This window comes from Daphnia pulicaria, chromosome 6 (genome assembly GCF_021234035.1).
Source record: "Daphnia pulicaria isolate SC F1-1A chromosome 6, SC_F0-13Bv2, whole genome shotgun sequence".
Taxonomy (NCBI): Eukaryota; Metazoa; Arthropoda; class Branchiopoda; order Diplostraca; family Daphniidae; genus Daphnia; species Daphnia pulicaria.
The window spans coordinates 6624787-6647594 of NC_060918.1; the positions used below are offsets into that span (position 1 = coordinate 6624787).

The 22808-nt window shown below is 42.6% G+C and overlaps 6 protein-coding genes and 1 long non-coding RNA gene across 12 annotated transcripts in view; 5 read left to right on the forward strand and 2 right to left on the reverse strand.

Moving 5' to 3' along the window:
* Positions 1-4545, forward strand: part of LOC124343540 (glutamate receptor ionotropic, kainate 2-like) — a 33091-nt gene extending 28546 nt beyond the window's left edge. For 3 of the 4 annotated variants that reach the window (XM_046796884.1, XM_046796881.1, XM_046796883.1), the window contains 7 exons: positions 670-867; positions 1671-1896; positions 2051-2130; positions 2386-2470; positions 2898-2998; positions 3364-3525; positions 3758-4545. In XM_046796884.1, coding sequence (XP_046652840.1) covers positions 670-867; positions 1671-1896; positions 2051-2130; positions 2386-2470; positions 2898-2998; positions 3364-3525; positions 3758-3829 — 924 coding nt within the window. In that variant the 3' untranslated portion in view covers positions 3830-4545. The remainder of the gene's footprint in view (positions 1-669; positions 868-1670; positions 1897-2050; positions 2131-2385; positions 2471-2897; positions 2999-3363; positions 3526-3757) is intronic. The other variant, XM_046796882.1, reaches the window with a different exon arrangement.
* LOC124343554 lies at positions 4413-6234 on the reverse strand. 2 transcript variants are annotated; one of them, XM_046796906.1, is made up of 3 exons: positions 5886-6234; positions 5672-5780; positions 4413-5541 (listed from the first exon to the last, which is right to left on the reverse strand). In XM_046796906.1, the coding sequence occupies exons 1-3, from the start codon at positions 6045-6047 to the stop codon at positions 4703-4705; spliced, it is 1110 nt and encodes a 369-aa protein (XP_046652862.1). In that variant the 5' UTR covers positions 6048-6234; the 3' UTR covers positions 4413-4702. The 2 variants fall into 2 exon arrangements, with proteins under 2 accessions (XP_046652862.1, XP_046652861.1); XM_046796905.1 differs by having other exon boundaries at positions 4413-5544; positions 5886-6231.
* Positions 6235-6356: 122 nt separating this feature from the next.
* LOC124343553 (tryptophan--tRNA ligase, mitochondrial-like) lies at positions 6357-8042 on the forward strand. 2 transcript variants are annotated; one of them, XM_046796903.1, is made up of 6 exons: positions 6357-6557; positions 6659-6835; positions 6899-6997; positions 7082-7245; positions 7342-7463; positions 7534-8042. In XM_046796903.1, exons 1-6 carry the CDS (start codon positions 6372-6374, stop codon positions 7992-7994), a joined length of 1209 nt encoding a protein of 402 aa, XP_046652859.1. In that variant the 5' UTR covers positions 6357-6371; the 3' UTR covers positions 7995-8042. The 2 variants fall into 2 exon arrangements, with proteins under 2 accessions (XP_046652859.1, XP_046652860.1); XM_046796904.1 differs by having other exon boundaries at positions 6373-6565.
* Positions 8043-8950: 908 nt separating this feature from the next.
* LOC124343543 (collagen alpha-1(III) chain-like) lies at positions 8951-11720 on the forward strand. Its single transcript, XM_046796886.1, has 5 exons — positions 8951-9083; positions 9585-9662; positions 9747-9946; positions 10026-10864; positions 10948-11720. The coding sequence occupies exons 2-5, from the start codon at positions 9651-9653 to the stop codon at positions 11520-11522; spliced, it is 1626 nt and encodes a 541-aa protein (XP_046652842.1). The 5' UTR covers positions 8951-9083; positions 9585-9650; the 3' UTR covers positions 11523-11720.
* Positions 10128-19036, reverse strand: LOC124343556. Its single transcript, XR_006919284.1, has 2 exons — positions 18979-19036; positions 10128-10189 (listed from the first exon to the last, which is right to left on the reverse strand). It is a non-coding gene; the product is annotated as an uncharacterized LOC124343556 (long non-coding RNA).
* On the forward strand, positions 14161-16203 carry LOC124343552 (collagen alpha-1(I) chain-like). The gene is made up of 5 exons (XM_046796902.1): positions 14161-14302; positions 14424-14496; positions 14574-14698; positions 14758-15557; positions 15627-16203. The coding sequence occupies exons 2-5, from the start codon at positions 14485-14487 to the stop codon at positions 15986-15988; spliced, it is 1299 nt and encodes a 432-aa protein (XP_046652858.1). The 5' UTR covers positions 14161-14302; positions 14424-14484; the 3' UTR covers positions 15989-16203.
* Positions 18078-20469, forward strand: LOC124343541 (collagen alpha-1(III) chain-like). The gene is made up of 5 exons (XM_046796885.1): positions 18078-18143; positions 18358-18413; positions 18482-18759; positions 18833-19653; positions 19753-20469. Exons 2-5 carry the CDS (start codon positions 18402-18404, stop codon positions 20277-20279), a joined length of 1638 nt encoding a protein of 545 aa, XP_046652841.1. The 5' UTR covers positions 18078-18143; positions 18358-18401; the 3' UTR covers positions 20280-20469.
* The last annotated feature ends 2339 nt before the right edge of the window (positions 20470-22808 follow it).

Genomic DNA, 22808 nt, shown 5'->3' on the forward strand with positions numbered 1-22808 from the left:
TGCTCACGTGATGGGACTGTGTGTTTTCTATTTCGGTCCCGGATAACATCGGGACGATTGCATGAAGCAAAAAATAAAAAAAATAATAATTTGATCAGGAACCGTGGGATTTTAAATATTCATTCAGCCTCTTGTTTTTTTTTTCTTTTAAAATATTTTTTTGAAAATGTTATTTTTGACTTTTTCATTTTTTTTTTCTATATACGCTAAAATATCTCTATGGAACTTTGACTCTCGTCGTCTCTATAGTCTCCTCTATTTTCTTGATGTGCGTGTTTTGGTTTGTGATGGAAACGCGGAGCGTGTTTAACGTCTTTCTCGGTGGCAGCTTTGAAACGATTTGCGCAATTTTTCGACTGATTTCTCGTACGAATATCACTCGACGGTATCTAGAAAAAATGGCAAAAGATGACGAACAAAGAAAACTCTATATCCATCCCTCTCAATCCATCATCCACCCGTTTAAAAAAAACACCCACAACATACAAACGGACACGTACGGTCACGGCAAAAGTCATTCACTCGTGTCTAATTATTTATTTTTGTCTGCAAATGACGAAAAAAGTGCTATGCAATAATAATAATGACGCTAATATTGATGTGTGTGTGTGTTGCTTTGATATCTTCGCCGTCGGTATTGTCCCATTGCGTGACGGGCTGCGGCAACAGGCGGCGTCGACGCGGATTGTCGGCGGCATTTGGTGGTTCTTCACGCTCATAATCATCTCGTCGTACACGGCCAATCTGGCGGCCTTCCTCACCGTCGAGCGAATGATTGCGCCCATCGATTCGGTCGAGGACTTGGCCGACCAGAGCGATATCTCGTACGGCACTCTCGAGGCTGGATCCACCATGACTTTCTTTCGAGTATACTACGCAATATCTACTATCATAAAAAGACAAATATTTTAATTAATTTGATACGCGGCCATCCCCTTTTTCTTCTTCATTCTTCCCGCTCTCTCTCTCTCTCGTTCTTTTTCACTTTCTCTTCTTGGTATTTCTTATTTTTTTTTTACGACTGGGTTTGTTTCTCTCTCTACACATGGCAGCTTCATTAAAATGGATAACGACACTATAGGGGGAAAAACCTAGCTTAAATTTGGTTTTTTTAATAGCCCACCAAATTGTTGTTTTCTGGGGTTTTTTTTTCTCCTTTCTTCTTCTTCTGTTAAATTTACCACCTGATCTTCAAGGACAGCAGAACCGGTCTCGGTTGAAACGAGCACTCAAGCTTGTCTTGTATGCAAGCTTCTTCTTCTAACTCTTTCATTTATTATTATTATTATTATATTTTTTGTGTTCATTTTGTTACATCAAAGGCTGTAAAACTTTGGGGATAAGAGGATGAACGACGACCTTTTAAGGCATAACCCAGTTTTTCCCATTGAAGTTTCTCGGCTTCTTTTGCCGAGTCATTTCAATTTTCTTAAAAACGAGAGTGAGCGCTGGAAGAAGAAGAAAAAATCTTATTCTGTAGTTTTCCCCTTTCTTCCCCGACATTTATTCACCCCGATGGCCTTAAACTAATGATGGGCAGCGGACCTTGAAGTCTGAATATCTTGAATCTCCACTCTGGTAATTAAGAAGCTAAGATGTTTTTTTTTCTTTTTCTTTCTCCCTCCCGCGTTACGTTGACGACCGTGACGTGGAAATAATAATAAAAAAAGGATTCTCGTATCGAGACGTACCAGAAAATGTGGCGCTACATGGAGAGCAAAAAACCGTCCGTCTTCGTCTCGACTTACGAGGAAGGCACCAAGCGCGTGATGGAAGGCAACTTTGCCTTTCTGATGGAGTCGACCACGCTCGACTATGTCGTCCAACGCAATTGCAATTTGACCCAAATCGGCGGTCTTCTCGACTCGAAAGGCTACGGCATCGGGACGCCAAAAGGTAATTTTAATTTTTTTAAATTATTATTACAAGCAATTTGTTCATCTCTGATTACGGAATTTGATCCGTTGTAGTTTTTAAATTTTTTAATGCGAGAAGCTTGGCGTTTTATGTTGGATGCGTTTCTTTATCGTGTTTTCTTAACAATTCCCAGGTTCCCCGTGGCGGGATAGAATATCTTTGGCCATTTTGGAGCTGCAAGAGAAAGGTTCCATCCACTTGTTGTATAATAAGGTAACTGAACGCTAATTCCATTAGACAATCGACAATGTCGTACGCGTTTGCGGTTACCCGGACTATCTCAATTAAACTATTCAATCTCCTTGAAACACTAACACACAAAAAAATGGCCCATTTCTTTTAACAAATGAGAATATAAGCCAACACAAACTCGTTTGCACCGCAAACTCTTCCGCAAATGACTACACACGCCTCGGTAATAAATTGTCAACTTTTTCTAACTGTTTTTTTTTTCTCCCTACACGACAGTGGTGGAAAGATACGGGTGACGTTTGCAACCGAGACGATAAGAATAAAGAGTCGAAAGCCAGTGCCTTGGGCGTTGAAAATATCGGTCAGTCTTCTTCTTTGCTATATCTTTTATTTTATTTTATTATTAATGAAAAAAGAAATAAGAATCCTTTCTCTTCTCTCTCACCGTGTTCCATCAGCATTCTCCTTCTTCCTCGCCGATCCCCCACGTCTTTTGCAAACATGTTTTATTTTTTTCCCTTTATGAATTCTATTGTTGCCCCAATAGTATTACACTAACGCAACAAGCTTCTTTTGCAGCATCACCAAGCCATACAGAGCCTTATTAACGATCCATTGTGTGTGTGTCTGGCTACTCTCTCTCTCTCTCTTTCTTTCTTCATGTTTACGTGACTTGAATTGTCTCTTGACCGACTGCCCGTTTTTCGTCCGCTTCTCTGCTGCCCACCTTGTTCCGTTCGTCCGTCGGCGGGGGAATGAAATTTCGGCATCCGCCAAAATGACAATAGGCGGCGTGTTTGTTGTCCTGCTGTGCGGTCTGGCGATGGCCATCGTCGTGGCCATTTTGGAGTTTTGCTGGAACTCGAAACGAAATGCCCAGCAAGAGAAGGTACGTAATAAACGAGCGATAACTGTAATAATCAACGATGAAAAACTCGAATCGACGTTGCCATCCATGGCCCGAATTCCCACTAAGTGAATCGTGGACGAGTCCCGGCCCAACTGCGGTCGATTCGCTTTCACATCGTTCGTTATTCTTTTCTTCTTCTTCTTGACTTTCTCAAAAAATGTTTCAAATTTATTTGATGCATTTATTTTCGTTACCTTTCCCCGCAATCAAAAACGTTTCCTCCGCTACCTGTCCGCCCACTTTTTCTTATTTTATTTTTTCTATTCCTGGAATTTCCAACACTTTGTGGTTTACTTTACCTCACCTTCCCCCATCCATCCATCCGCCGTCACGACGTCGAGCAGCAATCGCTCTGCTCCGAGATGGGCGAGGAGCTTCGCTTCGCCCTGCGCTGCCAAGGATCCCGACAGCGGCCAACATTGAGGCGCAGTTGTCTCCGGTGCACGCCACCCAGTCACACTTACGTTCCGACCAACCACGACGTTCCACCTCTTCACGGGGTTCGTGTATGAATTGTTATTATTATTTACTCTCATTTATTCGGTTAGTGCGGGGGAAACGGGAGCAAAAAGAAAATAATACCCAAAATGAACCGGTTCGTTTTTTTATTTCGCTAAACATTTCACAAGTTCAACGACCGTCACGAAATAAAAAACTCCCGCACTTTCCCTTTTCTTGTTGAACGTGTTGTTGTTATTATAATTCTCTTTCTTCTTTTTTGTCTTTTCTCACATGCAGGAAAACGGTGTCATGCCAATGATCGAATTGCGCAAAGCGTCTATCGTTCAGAGCTACGACCTAGACAACTAAAACTAGTCAAAAAAATTTTTTTTTTTCGAGAGAAGCTGTTCGTGACGACAACCAAATAAGCCATCGGATACAAAAACATTTTTTCCCCCCATAAAGTCAATTATTATCTTTAAAAAACAAAGAATTTCCAATACGAAAAGGCAGAGAGTCGAAAACAACAACAACAAGAAACTCGTCCCGAAGACAGATGGTTTCGTTCGGGTTCCGACACTTTTTTCGTTTCCAGTCGTGAAGAAGAACGAACGAGACGTGGAAGAAAATTAACCAAAAAACAAAATATAATAATAATTATATGATGGATAAAAAAAAGAGAAAGCTTCTTTGTTTTGTTTGTTTGTTTGTTATTTTCTTCTTCTTTTTTCTTGAACTTGTTATGTACATTTTTATTAAAATTCCTTGCATCATTTCCCGCCTCTCTTTAAAAACCAAAAAAAAGTTCCCATTTTGATCTCTTCTAAAAAATTGTGTCCTCCTCCTTCGCCCAGCAATCCCTCCCCACGCCACAGTGTTCCGGTGAAGCTCAAGGGCCTCCTTTTGATGATGAAAGAAACGAAACAAAAAAAACAAAACAAAACAAAGTACGTGAGAGAAAAAGAAATGTACAGATGCAATAAACCCATCACAGACACAGACACACACAAAAAGACAGATTGCCAATCAACTGGTGAAACAAGAAGCAGTTACTAGAGAGAGAGAGAGAGAGAGAGAGAAAGAAATCAAAAACAATCGGGAATTGATTGCGGCGCACGCAGGGATGAATAAGGGCAGGCGGTCACGTTCAACGTTCTCCTTCAATTCTTCTTTTTCCTCCTTTCCTTTTTCTTTTTTTGATTTATTTTTGGGGCTCTTTTCGTTCTTTCTTCTTTTCTCGATTCAGCTGGTTGCCAGCTGATGGGTCAGGCGCATCATGGAAGCGGCAAAGAGGGGAAAGTTGAGGTGAACCCGCTGTTCAACGTGGGATAAACTGGTCACGAAGCGACTTTTATCGGACGGAGCCATTCGGGGAATGGTTTTCTCCAACAAGAGGAAGTAATAGGAAGCGCTGGAGAAGTGGGCCAGCACAGGTCGAGGGATGAGCAGCTCCGTTCCGTCCCACTCCCACTCGTTCATCCGCTGCTGCGACTCGGCTATCGACTTGACGAGGCTCCCAGCCAGCTGCACGGCCATCCCGTCCGAATCGGCCAGGATCTCGAGCAGGGCGTAATGTCGGAGCACGCTGTCGCCGTGATTGACGCGCTGCAGCCACGACGAGGACAGTTCGATGAACTTGGCGCGGACGGGTTGACTCCACTTGTCGTGGGCGTCGAGTAGACGAACGCAGACACGCAAACTGTCCAGACATTTGGAGAAATCGCATTGTTCTTTGGGTGCGCAGAGTTCGACGTGTTGCAATACAGACAGCACGCTCTGTCGAATCACATCTTTCTCCAAGATCTCGTTGCCATTGATGTTGCTGCTGCTGCTGATGGCTGCCGGTGTTGACGGTGGTGGCCGACTCGAGCGCAGCTGATGCTCCAAATAAAAATAAGCCCGTAGAAATTCCATGCGATCGACGTCTTCGACATCTCCAGGGCTGCTGCTGCTGCTGCTGCTAGTCGTCTCTAAAATGGCTGGCAATAGTGCCACGGTCGTCTCGGGCTGGCTATCTGATTGCGAGTCTGGTGGTGTAAGTAACGACCGAGAATGACGATTGTCTCGCCTACTAACGTCGTCTGCTGTTCCCATTTCACATATGCAAAATTGAAAACCAAACCAAACGAGATTTTAAAAAGAAATTCATCCAACTGCCATATTGATAATGAAAGCAAACTTTGTCAAACTTGATTATTACTCGGGTCTTACCACTCGATTGTGAATTCAACCTGCTGTTAATCGCGAATAAAAGTTGTTGTTGTCTTAATTGAAGGACTTCTTGTTTGAGTCGGTGGTATTCGGCTTTCCAACGTTGGTCCTTTAGTAAAAATATATATAATTGCTTATTTTGCCATTCAAAGATGCAAATGAAAAACAAACAATACAGTGCTTTCAAAATGAGCTCATTACAGAATGAACCTACCTTGTCTTGGTGAAATGAAATCAAGTTGTTGACGAAATCCTTGACATTTTGACCAGCCGGCTTGTCTCGTATCACCACCAAGGCGACGGCAATCTTGAGCTTGGCAAACTGCGATGAAACACATTCCGAAGTACTGCCGTGCACTCTGCAAACGTTAGTCATAGCACCACCACAAATAAAATGTGTAAAAACTCGAACTAAAAGCAATGAATCTCTTTAAAAATGAAGCCAGACATACGTTGGCTGTGATCTAAACGATCTGATGTGTCTGTAAACAAGTGTCAAAGTGTTCTAAAGTCGTGGAACATTCTGTGCGGGAACGCCATGATATATTACAAAATAATTTAATTTAAGTTTTAATTCCGAATTGTATTTCTCATAAATAATTTGATAATTTTTCATACACGAAAATATACTTAAAACTTAAAAAAAAACAACATAACAATGTGTGATGGAATAGTATTTTGAACGGAGAATCGAGAACAAATGATCAACGCCATCCGCCTTAGCCATCTCGTATTATTGTTGTATAGAAAATGTCAGGTCTGTGCCTGTCCCGTCTGTGCATGTCGAGAACGCTTCATTGTCTTCTTCGACCAGCAGCAGAAAGTAAAAGTGGATCATCTTTTCTGGATAGAAAGTTTCTTTCTAACAGCCCCCTCGCTTGTAGCGGTAATAATGTAATCACATAGACCCTACTAACGTTGCTAGCACCCTCGAGTGCACGTTTTTCATGAAGCAAACACTCATTTCGTGTTATTCACGGTCTATAGAATTCTCAAGAAGGAACAAATAGTAAGAAAGCACCCAGACGGATATTTTCTGGGATTCAGCCCACAGGAGTTTTACATTTGGGCAATTATTTTGGAGCAGTTCGACAATGGGTTCAAACTCAAAACGAAAACTCACTCTTCAGCATTGTAGATCTTCATTCAATTACTCTTCCCCAGGTTATTATAAGGAAGCTCTCGCTGTAGTGAGTTTAACCCACACGTAACCCTATATGTTTTTAGGACCCAAAAGCACTGAAAGAGAACATCCTGAAAATGGCTGCATCACTTCTTGCCTGTGGGATCGATCATGAGAAATGCATTCTCTTTCAGCAATCAAAGGTGTTTTGCAGCTTGGCATTTTAAAGGCTGTTAATTAGTGAAATGTTGTTTTCTTTTGTGACTTATTAGTCCTCTCTTTATTAGGTCCCTCAACATGCTGAACTCTCTTGGGTTCTAAGCTGTCTAACAACCCTGCCACGATTGGGACATTTACCTCAATTTAAAGAGAAATCAGCAAAAATGACAGACATCCCTTTAGGCCTTTATATTTATCCTGTTCTTCAATCTGCCGATATTTTGCTATACAAGTAACTTGTCTCTATTTCACTTAATCTTCCTTAAAAATGATGACAGGAGAAATTTCTGTTAACATTGTATTTGACTTTTTGTTCCTTTTTATGCAGAGCCACCCATGTTCCTGTGGGTGAAGATCAGTTGCAGCATATACAGCTGGCTCAACATCTGGCAAGAGTATTCAACAACAAATATGGCCCCATATTTCCAAGACCTAGTGCTGTAGTATATGGTAACAACATTTCAAAACCAGTGGCAATGAGATAACGCGATGATATTCCAACTTTCTGAAATTGCAATAGACGAATCGGCCAGCAGATTGAAAAGCTTGCGGAATCCGGATAAAAAGATGTCAAAATCTGACCCTGACGCAAAGAGCAGGATAGAGCTCACTGACGATCCTGACGTCGTCGTCGAAAAGTGCAAGAAAGCCATGACTGATTTCACATCAGCTGTCACATACGATCCAGCCATCCGGCCAGCTGTGTCCAATTTGATCATTCTTCACTCGCTTTGCACTGGCCTAGATGCAGATCGTATCTGTCACGAGAACCAACACATTGACACTGCCCAGTACAAACTGGTTGTCGCCGAGGCAGTTAATGAATTTCTTCGACCAATCCGCCATCGGTACATGGAGCTATTGAAAGACCCCAACTACTTGATCAGCATACTTGATCAGGGTGGCGCTAGAGCTGCCGACATTGCCCAAGAAACGTGGCGGGAAGTCAAGAGTGCCGTAGGTCTCACTGTTTCATCTTGAGGCAATTGTAATAATAACGAAAACGCAATAGAGTCTTATTTCAGCATCCACCAGCAGTGATGCACCTTTTTGCCTCTTTGACTTCACTTTCTGTTTAAAGCGTCTCAGTGCGCCTCCGACCTAAAGCCTACTGGTAGTTTTAAGGGTAAACGAATCTCTACCGTCGCTTTCTCCGCCTCATTTCCCGTAGTCAGCTTAATGCATCTATAATCTTGGGTTCGACACTGGACAAGCGTTAGAGATATCAATCATTAACTATCCGCGGGCCATGTTTTTTGCTTCGATTTGAAAAAAAAAAGTAAAATTTGCGCTTGTCTGAAAATGACGTTAGAAAGTGAGTTGCGAAAAGTATGTTGTATAGCAAGTTCCTTTTCGTTAACAACCCACATTTCAATGTTGGAGAATCACGTTATAAAATCTGAAGTCTTATTACCTTGTAATGCCATGCTTGAAGCAATTGGACCAAGTGACAAACGGCTTGACACCCATTAAATTCAATTGATTTTTTCTCCACATTTTCAAATTCAAATACCCAGGAAATTTCTGGTGTTGTAGTCTAGATTATATCTTCAGAAAAGAACAATACTTTTATCTTTCTCCCATGGGCTCTATTTTCTTTGAAAAGCTGGATCGTAAAACGGGTTTCCGTTTGGTTCCGAACGAAAGAGATTCTCTTTCCCGAATTCCGACTTGAAGAGATAATTCGAAGAAAGAAGAGATTTGGGTCACGTATCCCCGCTGGTGTCCACTCAGAAATAGGCTCTGTGATACTATTCGTCCTTTTTGTTGATTACGTCTACACCCCTTTTCTTTTCTTTCCTTTCTCCCGGTTCTTCAAACCTTTCACTTTTATGTTAAACCAGCTGCGGGACTACCCACTCTACACGGAAGATAGCACGTTTTCGCCTAGCTCTCATCTTTTCTTCAAGGCCCGGTATAGACTCTGATGGGCGCATCGAGATGTTACCGGTGGATTTCATTTTTCTTTCACCTTCGCTAGAACGCGAGCGCGCACGTTTAAAAGGCGTACGGCTTGCCGTCAATGGTCAGTGTTGAGCCGTCGTTGAATTGAGGAACATCTTCTGAAAGGTAGGAGAGTTTGATTTCAAGTATTGTGCCGCACTACTTACATAAAAGCTTATCCAATTGAATTTTCTCTCTACCTCTCGCTATTAAAAAAAAGTATCAAGACGAATTTTGCGAATAAGTAAACTTTTCTTTAGTTGCAGTCCCACAAATTACACAAAAAGTCGATTCCTTTTACATGTCCGATTAAAAGAGACGTTTAGTATTTTGAAAGTTAGAATTCTGAACGAAATTGAAATCCGAATTAATTTAGCCTTGCTCTCAAAGTTGTATCATGTTATTTGTATACTTTCTCACTCACTCGGGACTTGACTCTCCAGTCTCCATGGTTCACAGACCTCTTAAAGTTAAAAAAGTAGAGAAAGCGAAAGTAGGTTAATGGTAGAGAGACTCTAGGGATATTCCGGAACTAGAGTCTGTACCTTCTTCTGAATTGTTTAAGCAACTGGTTTTCAACGACATGTTGGTTTAACAAATATTTTTCTTTTCTACTTGTTTTTACAGACGTTGTTGTTCCCCTAATCAGTCAACACATTTCACCACAAAGCTATTCATTCAAAAGACCTCGCCATGAAGGCAGTAGTAAGTTGAATCTTTTGCAATCATAAAATAAGTCAATCATGTCAAAGTTGCCAATATAACCGACAAATTTTCTTATTATTTTAGGCAATTCTACCATTTTTGGTTGCGACGGTCTTGGCTGCTCCGCAGTATGGACCTGCACCACAAGTCGCCGAGCAAACAGCTCCAGTCACAGCTGATCAATGGGCTTCACTAAACCCTTACGGAAGCAATTCCAATGCTTACCCTGCCGAAGAGAGGCCTCAAATTGAAGAAATCCAGAGGCAGTGGGCCAAATTCCTTGAGTAAGTTAATCGGTCGTTTTTAATTAAACAAACAAACATTTAGGAACGACTGTATTTACTCTTAATATTTTAATTCTAGGTACTTGCCATGGCTCAAGGGACCTGCTGGCCCACCTGGTCCTCCTGGTGCTCCTGGGACTGCTGGTTCTGCTGGAGCTTCTTCCGGTGGTTATGGTGGTAGCTACAGCCAACCCCAACAAACTACGGTAGTTGGACCACCAGGACCACCTGGCGCCCCTGGACCTGCTGGACCGAAGGGAGAAACAGGAAATGCTGGAAATCCAGGAACACCTGGAGGACCCGGACCTGTTGGCCCTGCCGGACTTAATGGTGGACCTGGTGGACCTGGACCAGCAGGCGAACGTGGCTCTAATGGAGCTCCCGGCGCTCCTGGAGGTCCAGGAGGACCAGGAGCTAAGGGAGAAGCCGGCCTTAACGGAGCACCTGGTCGAAATGGAGCTCCTGGAACACCTGGTAAAGATGGCTTTAACGGACTACCTGGATTCGCAGGACCCAAGGGCGAAGCTGGCTCACCCGGAGTAACTTTGCCCTCAAATCAACCTGGACCTGCCGGTGCTCCTGGCGCTCCTGGCAAAGATGGAGCTCCAGGTTTTCCTGGCGGTCCCGGACCTGTCGGTCCTGTTGGTCCAGCTGGCCCAGTCGGGCCAGCTGGCAGACCTGGTACAAATGGTTTCCCGGGAGGACCTGGCCCTAAAGGAGAAGCTGGAACTCCAGGTAGCCCCGGTGGTCCTGGCAGAGATGGCCAACCTGGTGCCCCAAGTAGACAACCTGGACCAGTTGGACCTGCCGGACCCGCTGGACAACCCGGTGCCCCCGGAGGCCCTGGCAAGGACGGATTCCCAGGTGGACCAGGAGCCCCAGGTAAAGATGGACTTCCAGGCGGACCAGGTTTCCCAGGTAAATAAATTTCCCATTCACCTCCTCAATAGTTTTCCATTTTCACTTCATGTGTGAACTTACAACATCATTTTGTATTTTAGGCGGTCCCGGACAACCAGGCAATCCAGGCAAAGATGGTCTTAACGGAGGCCCCGGCGCTCCTGGCTTCCCAGGCGGACCCGGACCAGTTGGACCTCAGGGAAAACCCGGTGCTCCAGGTTTCAATGGCGGACCTGGACCAGCTGGACCCGTTGGACCGATCGGTGGCCCCGGACCTCAAGGTAAACCAGGTACAGCTGGTTTACCCGGTGGACCAGGACCTCAAGGACCACAAGGAGGCCCCGGACCACAAGGGGGTCCAGGTAGTCCAGGTCAAAATGGAGCACCAGGTGGCCCTGGACAACCTGGCCCTGTTGGTCAACCCGGTGCAGCTGGCAGTGTAGTCACAGTCCCAGCCCCAGCTGAACAGCCTTCTTACCCAGCGCCAGTTGAACAACCCTCATACCCAGCTCCAGCTCAGCAACCGTCTTGGCCCGCACCAGCTCCAGCTCAGTCGTCGTGGTCTGCTCCAGCTCCAGCTCAGTCGACATGGTCGGCCCCAGCTCCAGCTCAATCTTCATGGTCAGCTCCTGCTCAGCCCGCATTCCAGCCGTTGCAATCCGCCTACGGACGATAAATTCACGAAGATCGCAACTATCGGCTGAACGTCAGCGTTTGTACATTCAAACGAATATCTCTTGACAGAAAGAAAACTATACGCTACATTTCACATTCCTCACCTTCGCAAAATGATGATCACTTCATATGACTAAAGTTGATTGATGTAAACTAGCAAATGTGAAGTGCGTTTTAATATACAAATATGTACACTAAACAAGAGAATACTTTCTATAATTTCAATTACAAGTCGAGTTCTAAAATTTGTAAGGCGTTATTGGTAGCAAGAAAAAAGTCTAGTTTACAAATCAGTTTAATCAAAATCAAATTTCCTGTGTTTTTGATGCCCTCACGAGAAACTAAATCAAAACAAACAAGTTTTTTATCAGGCGATCAGCAAGTCGTGGGCCAGCACAACTGTTGATTCATACTTGCTTGAATTACAATTCGTGGCGTTAAGCAATGACAATAAAAAAATGCTGTCTTTTGGAATTCCACGGACATAAATTTCCTCGATGAATGTTTTCTGGATAATCAAAACAATAACAAATTTATGAAGAGATATTACGTAACTACAGAAAGCAATACCAGATGATTTGGCAAAACGGTTAAACAGGAAGGTGTTGACATTCCTATGAGAACTGTATTTCCCGGCCAGTAGTGATGTACTACGAATTCTGGCAACAGATTCATTGGTTGCCAATCAGCTTCAGCATTGATGTCGTTCAAAAGACCTCGCCATGAAGGCAGTAGTAAGTCGAATCTTTTGCAATCATAAAATAAGTCAATCATGTCATAGTTGCCAATATAACCGACAAATTTCTTATTATTTTAGGCAATTCTACCATTTTTGGTAGAAGCTCGTATCTTGTATTAGTTGCAGTCGCGCGTGCGACAAATTTTCCTACAACCTCCATTCCTGCCGGCAACCCGGGACGGTTGAATTTACCAAATCGTCCTGGGTTGCTGAAAATAAAAGATGATGGAAAAAGTTAGACAACTTATAAATAAAAAGCAATGAATAAAGCTCACCCACCTTTCACTTTGTTTTAGTGACGTGGCTATTTTGTCAAAATATCCCTCGGTCAACTCATCCCCGCTCGATAACCGGGCGCACAAGAAGACCAACGTCTTGTCCCGGCGCACTTCTTTCTTTGAAAGATTAATAAATCTTGGATTCGGTGGAAATAGGGTTGTCATGAAATTACTCCTGCATGATTTGCATGACTTAGTTGCCGCACGGTATATACGATTTACATGACGATCGCAATACAAGCAAATTGGTCCATTGACGTTGGTTATTGGGGTGGTCCACACCACAGTATCCGACGCTAGGATTTCCAAAATCCCAGAAAGTGGCCTTACTCTCCTGTTTTGAAAAAAAAAACTGTTAGCGATTTATCGAAATTTGAAACAATTGAAAGAAACTTGGCTCTGCAACTACTTACCATGTCAAAGTTTCAATGTATTCTTGGAGCGACGTTCTGTTGTTATTACCCTGGTTCGTATGGCCTGTTAGCAAGGTCAAGCCTTCATTCCAAAACAAACAGTCTTTGGAACAATCGCGGTCGCTGTTATACCGCCCTTTTCGAAAAGTTAAAGGCAGCATTGCCTGGACAAGAAAATTTTTCTTTTCGATGATTTGTCTAGATCACCATCACCACGGGCATCAATACTCACAGGTGGTTCGGCACTGAACGAAAGTTCATCTAAATTGGTTTAAAAAAAATTTAGTCGGAATACAAATTATAATCAATATTATATATACATGAAAATGTTACCAATTCATCGGGGAACACGGTCTGTGAACAATATTTTAAATTTAACATACCCAAAAATAAAAATTGAATTTAAACTACAGGGACCCCAATTTCTTATGGGAAATTACATGGGAGAAAAATAATCGGAACTAACGTGGCCAATTTCTGCGTTGCCGGATTGAAAAATCCAGACTTTTTGCATTGTGAAAAAGGTCTATTTGTGAAAGAGGACTGAGCAACTTTCAGCTTTTTTGGTTTAAACACTTTCTCCCCGTATAATATTATTACTTGCAGTCGCTTGCAGTGTCTTTCAGAAGTCAGATGAAGAAATCTAACCACTCAATGAATCACGCCACACCTTACGTATGCCGGAAGATGAATTTAATTTCACTAACCTTACTCGGACGGACAAACTTTTCTTTACTTTCTTTTATGCAAGCCGGAACATTGATACAAGACAGAAAACTAGGGTGCGCACCGAAAAGACAATTATTACATAAAATGAGAATTGGACTTATCACAATATTTGGCTTATCTTTGCGTTTTAAGAAAAAAGAAAACAATAATTTAGAGAGTCGTTACATATTGATTGACGAGCATCTATACAATCTTTTAAAGTTTCGGCCTTTGGCCATAAATTGCGTGAGAAAGAAAGCCATCAGCATGTTGTTTTACAGGTTTGCATGACTAGACTTCAAAACTGTATACGAATATTGATATACGTCTACTACCGGTAAACCCTTTCACTTCGATTCTTTAAGGATAAAATGAATTTCAGTTTGATTTTAACGATATTAACCTTTCACTTTTGGTGAGTGACTGTTAAAGTTGAATCGAGCCAATTTTATTTGGTGTGCTCCAGTACGGCAACCTGTTTATGGCCTTGCATTTTCAGGTTTAACGGGCGGTGTTTCATGAAGAGTTCCATTTTCCTTTACTTTTAATTGGAGCAATTGGGAGTTTAAAAGGCGAGAGATCAGCAAATTTTCATCAGCGTTGGTTCAGCAGCGGAAAAGCAAACAGCATTTCAAACCTAAAGGTAGGTTAGCTTCTTTTTCAAAATCCTTAAAATTGGATTTCAAGCGACATCATCTCATCGCAAACATTTTGAAGTGATTGAAAAGTGAATTTTTTACGACCCGTTATTTTTTTGCGTTTAGAATATTTGCTGTTTTGAAGAAGCAAACTTTTGTTCTACCAGCATTATTTAACCTGATAACTATGAAAGCAACAGTAAGTTAGCTGATTTGTCCTTTCATAACACATCACACAGTTATTGTAGCCTAATTTGTTATTGTATTTTTGTTTAGGCTATCATTTTAACTTGCCTCTTTGCGGCTGCTTTGGCTGCTCCGCAATACCAGCGGGCTCAAGTTGCTTCCGGTGACAACTACGAGCTTGAAGAGATTCAAAGACAGTGGGAACGCTTCCTTGAGTAAGCAACAGTTGAAACTTTAAAAGATTGCAGACGAAATAAATATACGAACCTTTTAGGTACCTTCCATGGCTGAGAGGACCAACTGGTTCCCAAGGACCTCAAGGACCCGCTGGAGCTCCCGGAGTTGTTGACTACTCTGATAAATATATTGCTGGACCACCTGGAGCCCCTGGCCCACAAGGATATGCTGGACCTAAGGGAGAAAAGGGAAATACTGGCGCCCCTGGATACACTGGCGGTCCCGGACCTCAAGGAAAGCCCGGAGATGATGGAGCACCTGGAGAACAAGGATTGACTGGTGAAAGAGGCAATGATGGAGCTACTGGTGCCCCTGGGGCCCCTGGTTACTCTGGCGCAAGGGGAGAACCCGGAGCTCCTGGAGCTCCAGGCTTGAATGGAGAACCTGGTACTCGAGGCAAAGACGGTTACAATGGATCCCCCGGCGCTCCTGGACCTAAAGGAGAAACTGGTGCCCCTGGGGTAACTGTTCAATCTAATGTCCCCGGCCCAGTTGGCGCCCCTGGTTACCCTGGTAAAGACGGAGCTCCTGGCGCTCCTGGAGGTCCTGGACCCATTGGCCCAGTTGGAGCAACTGGACCCCGAGGCCCCGCTGGTAAAGATGGTGCTCCTGGTTACCCTGGCAGCCCTGGTCCCAAGGGAGAGGCTGGAACTCAAGGTTACAACGGAGCTCCAGGCAAAGACGGACTTAACGGCAAACCTGGATCTATCGGCCCTGTTGGACCTCGAGGCCCTGCTGGAAATCCAGGCTACAATGGAGCTCCTGGTAAAGACGGTTCCAATGGCTTGACTGGCGCTCCTGGAAAAGATGGATACAACGGCGCTCCTGGTGCTCCAGGTTCGTGAACCGTGGACAAAATGTGATTAATAGAATTTTTCTAATGGTTTTTACTTGTTGGCTAAGCAGGACCTCAAGGTGAACAAGGCAAAACTGGTAAGGATGGGTATCCTGGTGGACCTGGTACCCCTGGTGGCCCCGGAGCTCCTGGTCCTCAAGGTCTTCAAGGAAAACAGGGCCCCTCTGGATACCCCGGCGGTCCTGGCCCCGTTGGACCTGTTGGACCAGTCGGCCCTGCTGGACCTCAAGGAAAACAGGGCCCCTCTGGATACCCCGGTGGTCCTGGTCCTGTTGGCCCCGTCGGACCAGTCGGCCCTGCTGGCTACCCAGGCAAAACTGGTGAAACTGGACCCACTGGACCAGTTGGCCCAATTGGACCGATCGGTGCTCCGGGACGAGTCACCTACGCTGCTCCTGCGCGCTATTATTAAGCCCAGCCTGTCAGATGCATTGGCTGCCAAAATGGAGTGAAGTGCCACCAATCAGAACCATTATTAAGGCCTTATGAGTTGGTCTTTTGCTAAATTCGGGCAGCTTACCGTTTTTTTTTAGATCCAAACAAAATTTTTTGGAAAAATGTCCGTACATATATCTATTTTTACTGGAGATATTACAATTGTAATTTAAATAAAGAAAGTTAAAAATCGTTGGTACAATCTGGTCTTTAATTATTTGAGATTCCGCAATCAATAACAACAATAAGCATATTTCCACAGGTTCTGTGTCGCATTAAAAAGAGTATACTATATTCAATAAAAAAGCCAAAACCTTTCCAGAAATATAACGCTCTAATTATTCCAATGAATATTCTGTTTCATCAAGGTTTTAAGATGGGATTTCCCTCCATCACAAATTGGAACTAATTTGCATTGAATCCTAAAATTTGCGCAAATGATATATTATTTCTGCACACGTCCTTGGTTTATTGGATTCATGTTTATGTTCCCCTTCTCATTGAAGAAAATGTCGCATGAGAAATGAGATAATGAAATTCAAAATTTTACTTATTTATCCTTGTTGTCCATAGACCCAGAAGACCTGCGGCTGTCCAACCCTGCCACTTGAAAACACATAGCAATCACTTGCTCCGGCCGCAAACTTTCCATCCCCCAGATAAAAAAAACTGGGGCGAGATTGCGAGAAAAATTGGTCTGCATTCCAATTTGCCAAAAAAAGGTTTCTAGTACTTCTTTGTGACGAGCACATTTTTTTCAACTGTTATGTGTACTAAAGCAAAACATGTTTTATGTATCCCCGAATTCTGTTGTTTAGCCTAAATCTGCTTTTTCTTGAATTGGTGGATGTGGTGATCTAAAAGATTTAAAGAATTTTCTAACGATCGCTCTTTCATCTATTGAGCTTACATTTACCGACCAGAAATGCTGAAAAATAACTAAAAAAATGAAATACCAAACGTTTTCTTTGCAGGGTCTTCAGAAACAAGGTATTTTGGGCATTTTAGAGAGTAGGTATAAACTGTTTTGAGGTCGGACAGTCAGCTCCTATATAGTTTAATTAGAATAAGGAAGAATTTTAAATTTAAAAGAGAGAGTCAGGCTGCTGATGGCTATATACGTAGTCCACTCAGCAAAATAAATTCCCCGAACTATTGGTGCGTCTTTTCATCACTTAATAGTATATACCTTTGTTCATTTTCCCTAAACGTAAAAAAGATTTCACTTTTATGTATAGCTCTAAATGCCTCAGGTATTCCCGGTGGTATTTCCTAGATCGCATCAACCACCTGCTGGATTTCATTTTTTTCCTTTCGCTATAAGGCCTATAACTGATATTTCCGTAATATAGTGGTATGAAGTTTTTTTCTTGAATTAACACGCTTAATTAAGAAAACCTGATTAGGATGGTCGATTATACTATCAACTATCTTTGAAACAACGAATGAAACGAAAATGCGTTATTAAAGCAGTTGTCTTTTCTTAATTAGGACTCAAAGAGTTTATAGGAGCACTGTTTAGCTTTTACATATCTGTTTGCACTTTATTAGAAATAGTAACGCGTCGAAGAATCATTGGTTATAAGGTGATTAAGGTATGTAATAGCAAAGATAATAATATAGATTGGAGGAAGATATAAGACTAGATTTGAACGAATACTCTACTATTTTGGGTAATATGTCAGTCTCAAAGAACTGACTGACAAAAAGCCTTTTCCTTTGTTTATTATAACAAGAACATCAAATTATAAGGAAAATATTACTCCTTCATTCAACTAAAAAAATTCAGGATACAACATAAATAGCAACATGCATCATTGAAGATTTAACTCCAAGTAAAAGAGAAATGGTGTCAACTCAGAAAAAAGATCTATGGTGCTTGGTCTTTTTCGTGCTGTGTTATTTCTACACTTTCTTTCCTTTCTCTACAGTTAAGATTTCTACTTTTATCTATGTGTACACCCAGTTTACCGTCTACCTCGTCCCACTCTCATCTTCACCCGTGGGTTACGTCACTTCTTTCACATTTCCTAGACGCCGCGCGCAACAACGCGCATGTTTAAAAGGCGGGATCTCTGCTGTCTATGGTCAGTGTTGTGTTGGCAGTGATCGAAGAAACATCTTAAGAAAAGGTAACAATTGGTGGAAACATAGCGATTCTTACTCAGAGGCTTCAATTAAATATCATAATGTATGATGCATGGTCTCATATGTAGTGCTATTGAGTCATGATTCATTCGATTATTTCTAGACTTGAATGTGTATCATGTTAAGATTTCAAACCTTTGATAATCCTAAAAACGAAAACTTTGAATTCTGATTATTCGATTCCTTCTGATTATGCAGTCGACCCTGTCACTCAAGACGCTAATTGAGAAGACTATATAGCCATGAAGGCAGTAGTAAGTTTTACTAGACATTTAAAATAAGGCAGTTTTCATCATCAACGTAATCAATTCCTTGTCGTTAGGCTATCCTCCCCTTTTTGGTTGCAGCGGCATTTGCTGCTCCACAGTACGGTCCTGCTCCACAGACTGTTGAGGCTTCTCAACAAGTTTCCTTTGACCAATGGGCATCCTTGAATCCAGTCGAGCTTACTGCTACCCAGTATGAACCTGCTGCTCCTCAGTTTGTTGAGGTGGCTCCACAAATCTCGTCTCAACAATGGGGGACACAAAATAACGGACTCCAGACTGAACAAAGACCTCAAATTGAAGAAATCCAAAGACAATGGGAAAAATTCATCGAGTAATTACGAAATTGACAAACAATAACATAAGTTTCCGAACTATGGCTAACAAGAGATTGAACGGCTTGTCAGGTACTTGCCTTGGCTCAAGGGACCAGCAGGCCCACCTGGCCCACCAGGATTTCCTGGTTCAGATGGAGGTGCTATTGGAGGAGGATTCGGACAGTCACAACAGAGCACAATAGTCGGACCACCAGGACCACCTGGCGCCCCTGGACCTGTTGGACCGAAGGGAGAAACTGGAAATGCTGGAAATCCAGGAACACCTGGAGGACCCGGACCTGTTGGCCCTGCTGGACTCAATGGTGGACCTGGTGGACCTGGACCAGCAGGCGAACGTGGCTCTAATGGAGCTCCCGGCGCTCCTGGCGGACCTGGTTTCCCTGGAGCAAAGGGAGAAGCTGGATTTAACGGAGCACCTGGTCTCAATGGAGGTCCAGGATCCCCTGGCAGAGACGGCTTCAATGGATCACCTGGATTAGCTGGACCCAAGGGTCAACCTGGCTCACCCGGAGTAACTTTGCCCTCAAATCAACCTGGACCTGCCGGGTCTCCTGGCTTCCCTGGTAAAGATGGAGCTCCAGGTTTCCCTGGCGGACCTGGACCTGTCGGCCCGGTTGGACCTCAAGGACCAGTTGGCCCAGTTGGCAGACCTGGTGGAAATGGTTTCCCGGGAGGACCTGGCCCTAAAGGAGAAGCTGGAACTCCTGGTTTCCCGGGTGGACCTGGCAGAGATGGACAACCCGGTGCTCCAAGCAGGCAACCTGGACCAGTTGGACCCCAAGGACCTGCTGGTTCCCCTGGCTTCAATGGCGCGCCCGGAAAAGATGGTTTCCCTGGCGGGCCAGGAGCTCCAGGCAAAGACGGACTACCAGGCGGACCAGGTTTCCCAGGTAGCTACTTTCATTGCATTCATTCAATTTCATATTTACTCTATTTAAACTACAAAACTAACTACTACTTGTCTTCTACTTATCTAACTACTTATCTAGGCGGTCCCGGACAACCAGGCAGACCCGGTAAAGATGGACTTAACGGAGGCCCCGGCGCTCCTGGCTTCCCAGGCGGACCTGGACCAGTTGGACCTCAAGGCAAACCCGGTGCTCCAGGTTTCAATGGCGGACCTGGACCAGCTGGACCCGTTGGACCGATCGGTGGCCCCGGACCTCAAGGTAAACCAGGTTCACCTGGCTTCCCGGGTGGACCAGGACAACAAGGGCCACAAGGAGGACTCGGACCACAAGGGGGTCCAGGTAGTCCAGGTCAAAATGGAGCACCAGGTGGCCCTGGACCAGTTGGTCTTCCTGGACAACCCGGTGCAGCTGGCAGTATAAGCACAATTTCAGCTCCAGCTTACCCAACCCAATCAGTCGAGCAACCTTCTCATCACGCTGTATTTGAGGAACCTTCCCCATTCCATACCCCATCACAATCGTCTTGGTCAGCTCCCATTCAGTCTACGTGGACACCTTCAGCCGAGTCCTCATTCCAGCCACTTCAGTCCGCCTACGGACGATAGATTTTCTCAGATTCTACTTTAGGTGATCATCAACATTAAAAAGAAAACTATATTTCTAAACGCTATACATTTTTCACCCTCGTCATCGCAAAGCGATGGCAATTTCATATTCACTTCACTTGCAACAGTTGGTTGATGTAAACTGAAAGATTTTAATTGCTTTAAATACAAAATGCACATTCTTAACGAAGTAATTGTTAACAAATTATTTCTTAATACTATTCCAATTCCATTTTTCCTGTTTTATTTTGCGCGTTTCAAATTTATCTATGTGCTGAGTGGTTTAGGATTTATAGAAAGGGAAAGTAGAATATTTCCTTGGATTATTAGAGATGAATAGTTGATTGCAAGAAGAGAAAAGACTTTTAGTCCTTTTAGTTGACATTTATTGCTAATAAATCAATTGCAAGGAAAGTCAATGGAAATATGCTCTTTTGTCTTTTTCAGAGAAAGAGAAATTATTGTCAATCGTCAAAACTTATACGTCTAACGTCTGCAAAAGTAATAAATTTATAGGAGAAAGTCACCTATTCAATTAACCGTAAATAAATTTGCTTTTTTGTCACGCTCTGTTTGCCGATTCGGTACAAGTTAACAGCTATTTGTTAGAAAAAATGTTCGACTTTTATATAGAACCTCTTTCACTGTTAAATAATCACATCAAAAGTGAAAGACTGGAGTATCTGTTGTAATTTTTGGACTGCAATTCTATAGGGTCAGTGGTTCAAACCTTGGAATAGTGAAAAACTGTCACGCGGTATGTAATTTTCCCCTCACTTGTTGCTACACAATTGTCTTGTGTTTATGTTGTCGTTACTATACAATAAGTGTTCTCTAAAATGTCGACCGATAAAAATGCATCGTAAAATTTAAAATTAACAGAATCATGCTGTTTCAAATCGAAATACGGTGACCGTTACAACCCATTATGACTTACTAATGACTAATATCTATATAATTTCACGAAGAATATTTATTTTAAACGTTCTTTTTCCATCGCAGAGGTTTCATTCCTCATGCCGGGTTGCTGACAGTAGAACTAGAACTCTCCAAAGACAGAAGAACTCCACCGACAATAGCACCCCAATATTTTAAATAATTTTTAAAAATTTCTTTGTATGCGACAGTATAGATTTCCAACGACAGTAGAACTCCAAAGATATAAGAACTCCTTTTTTAAATATTATTAGTGGAGTTCTACTGTCGGGCTCTGGAGTTCTATTGTCGGGTATTTTTAATAATATTTAAAAAGGGAGTTCTTATATGTCTTTGGAGTTCTACTGTCGTTGGAGTTCTATACTGTCGCATGCAAAGAAATTTTTAAAAATTATTTAAAATATTGGGGTTCTATTGTCGGTGGAGTTCTTCTGTCTTTGGAGTTCTATACTGTCGCCATACCGTTTATAAAAAAAAAAAAAAAAAAAAAAAAAAAATATGCAGCATATCAAGGCCGTCATTACATTTTTTTTTTAGTCCGAAAGGGAATAGGATGCAACCGCTATGAACCGGCGCCCGTTGGGAGCAAGCCTTACGTAACAAGGCAATCCTTTTCAACCGGAACGAAATGTATTGTGCTGTTCAAGATTCAGTACGTAGGTTATGAAATATCTGGCGTTCAAAGTGAAAGAATTTTTACTTTCGTTGATTGTTTTCTTTTTTTTTGCCTTTTATCTGATCCGTCCGCTGGATCGCCTTTCCCACATAAAATCAAACTCATAGCCTGCGGTTTTGTTGTCCCACGTTAGTAACAGAACTAAAACTTCATACAAATTTACGTGATTTTGAGACATGTCATGCGGCGGATGCCCTAGATCCGTTAAGTTATTATATTATATCTCTTGGCGATCAAACTATAGACACGGATTTTACAGTTAAAGAAACAGTACTAAAAGTGTCTGTTATTGCTGTTCAGCCTACAGGTATTTGAATATTTTAGTCAGCTTTGAAATTTTTTATTGGATGGCTCAACACCCCTAAAATTGGAAAAACGCGCGCATGATGCGCTTTATAACTAGGCGCTTTATGCTTCTTTTAACAGAAATTCGTTGGCCAGTTTGACTGTTGCGCTGACTGTTTGACACGGCAAATCTAAAATTAAAACTATACTGCTTCACTTCATCTTTCAAGTCTTCATGTTCTCAAAAACAATATTTTTCGTTCTAGTTCTTTCATCAGGGCATGTTGCATGTTTCATCAGCATTCCAAGAATGAGGTAAATTTGGACTTCTAAATAGGTATACGCTGTATAATAAAAGCGTGTCTTTAGTTGTCGAATGTTGAGTGATCAGCAGCATATGGCGGACTGGAACTGGCTCACTAAAGTGTAACGTCTCTCTCCCTTTTTTTGTCGGACATTGGCCATTTACATAACTGTTATAATTTCGTGACTAGTTGAATTACACAAAAGAAAATGGCATGGTAGACCGAAAGCAGTGGAACGACTAATAGTAGTTTCTGAGGTATGCAATTATATGAGTCGGAGCTGTTTCAATGCCTCTTTTTGAAGGGAAAGGCAAGCTGAGATAAGAA